This window comes from Eriocheir sinensis, chromosome 28, assembly GCF_024679095.1.
Source record: "Eriocheir sinensis breed Jianghai 21 chromosome 28, ASM2467909v1, whole genome shotgun sequence".
In the NCBI taxonomy this organism is placed as follows: domain Eukaryota; kingdom Metazoa; phylum Arthropoda; class Malacostraca; order Decapoda; family Varunidae; genus Eriocheir; species Eriocheir sinensis.
The window spans coordinates 4610516-4613015 of NC_066536.1; the positions used below are offsets into that span (position 1 = coordinate 4610516).

At 47.5% G+C, this 2500-nt stretch overlaps 1 protein-coding gene across 1 annotated transcript in view; it reads right to left on the reverse strand.

The window, feature by feature from the left end:
• The window catches only part of LOC127004389 (uncharacterized protein DDB_G0271670-like), a 6108-nt gene that overhangs the window by 2440 nt on the left and 1168 nt on the right, over nucleotides 1-2500 (reverse strand). Inside the window, exon 1 of the mRNA XM_050872033.1 lies at nucleotides 1818-2500. This exon is cut by the window's right edge and continues 1168 nt beyond it. Within this exon, the coding sequence (XP_050727990.1) occupies nucleotides 1818-2500 (683 nt within the window). The remainder of the gene's footprint in view (nucleotides 1-1817) is intronic.

Genomic DNA, 2500 nt, shown 5'->3' on the forward strand with positions numbered 1-2500 from the left:
TGCTTTTATCTTCTTTTGTTGCTTTTTCTTACTCTTCTTCTTTTTCTTCTTCTCTCTCCTCTTGTTATTATTCTTATTCTTATTCATATTCTTTTTTTATTTTTAATCTGTTCCTCTTCATTCTATTCTCTCATTTCTTTTGCAGCTTCATTTCCAACTTTTTTTTTATTCTTCTAATTTTCTTTCACATCCTTTTTCCTGTTCCATTCTTTTCTTCGTTTCTTGTCATATTACTTCCCTTTCCTCTTTTTCTCGTCCTCTTCCTTCTCTTTTCTCTCCTCTTCTTCTTCCTTCCTGCATAGGTACTTCATTTGTCATCCTTCATCTCCTTCCTCGCCTGCTCCTCTTCCTCCTTCCCTTTTTATAATCCCATAAACCTTTACTGACCGTATCATTTTCGTTTGATGTCCCGCCGCAAGAGGGCCAAATCAATGTACCATAAAAGTAAAATAACATTGACAACCGCGCTTCAAAGATTGGCAATACTCGCATTTACATTTTATTATTTTCTTTATTTTGAAGGCAATATATTCGTTTATTTTTTTTAAGAACTATGATATTCCTCCCAATGTTTTATGATTATTGCTCACTTTTGTGTGCGTGCGATTAACGATATGAGCAGTTTTTGATGTTTTTTTGTGTGTTGATTTATCTTTTAGCGTGACTGTACAAGAGAGAGAGAGAGAGAGAGAGAGAGAGAGAGAGAGAGAGAGAGAGAGAGACCCTAACTTTCTCCCCCTCCTCGCCTGTAGTAGCTTACATTTCGCTCACTTCCTCAGGACCTTCCGTTTTCTTCGTTTTTCTTGCCCTGGTCGCACATTGGTCTAACGTGGTGGTGTTGTCATGGCTATTTGTGTTCCTCGATGTTTTGGTCGGCGCGTTAGAGGAGAGTGAAAGAGGAGAGGACGGATGTGACTGAAAAAGAAGACCTCCAGGAGCGCTCTCTCTCTCTCTCTCTCTCTCTCTCTCTCTCTCCATATTGTTTTTTTTTTGTGTGTGTGTGTGTTTGAGAGAGAGAGAGAGAGAGAGAGAGAGAGAGAGAGAGAGAGAGAGAGAGAGACACACACACACACGCACACACACACACACACACACACACACCGCGGGGAGTTGGAAGGCACTCTTATCAGGGTCTCCACAACAGAGTACTTGATGGGACTTATCCTCTATGGATCACGTTGACTCAGGTTCTCCAAGTTATCGAGGGTGCGTGTGTGCTGCCCAGGTCCTTTCTATTGGGCTTGTGTACTACCGTTTACTCAGCGACATGGCGGGTGCCTGTTAGCTGTGTGACGTGTGAGGGAGACTCTTTCCATTGCTATCTATTTTAATTTCGTCTCCTTGAAGGCTTCGTTCGGGTATTTGAAATCATTTGCGGACCACGGAACACCAGCATTATAATAATTACTACTACTTCTAGTACCACTACTACTACTACTACTTACAATAATAATAATAATAATAGTAATAGTAATAATAATAATAATAATAATAATAATGATTAATTATGCGTATCTGGTGATGATTCCTCCCCTCGCTAGGTCACTGCTCTTCCCAATGTGACTGACCACTGTGGGGCCGAGGCAGTGTGGGCGGTGTGACTCACCACCTCACTATCTTGAGGGCGGCCTGTGATGTGTTCCCTGCCTCATGATGCATTGCAAATTAACGTGCAGCCTCCTGAGGGCACGTGTGTGTCTGTGGGCACCCAAACCAGACATGAGGTCTCTCTCTCTCTCTCTCTCTCTCTCTCTCTCTCTCTCTCTCTCTCTCTCTCTCACACACACACACACACACACACACACACACACACGTACCCGTCTCATGTAAGTGCTGAGTGGCTCGTTGGCTTCTGAGGCGGCGGCGGCACCGAAGCTTGAGATAGCGGCGCCTCCACCCCCAACGGCGGCGGCGACGCCCGCAGCCTTGGCGGAGTCAGTGATGACGGTGTCGGAAGGCTGCTCGTCATCCCTCAGAGACAGAGACTTCAACCTTGGACTGAGGCTGTCCTTCTCCGTGATTTGAACGTTGTTGTTATTGTTGTTGTAGATAAGTGGGTCGTGGTCGTCTTCCTGGGTCTGATGGGTGTGAGAGACGGTGGTGATGATGGTGGCGGTGGAGGGTTGCTTGCTCACAACAGAGGGTGGTCTAGTGATGGTGAACACGCCTTCCCCATCAAACACTGTCTGCTTGAGGGACGCCGAGGAGGCCGAGTTGTGAGAGCGTGGAGTCACCATAGTGCTGTGTGCCGCGAGGGGCTGTGGGGTCCGTTGGCAGGACGACGCAGCAGGGGGCAGTAGGACGGCTGTGTCGCTAGCAGACCCCTCACCCACAGTATAGAGAAGCGCTGTGCCCTCGCCCACCCCTGCTTCTTCTCCCCCGCGCGGACTGAGCAATATCTCTGCAGTGGATAATGGCGCGGAGGATGCGGGCGGGGGAGGAGTGGTGATGATGGAAGGCAGGGGCGGGTAGCGGGTACTGAAGGAGGATGTGGTGACGG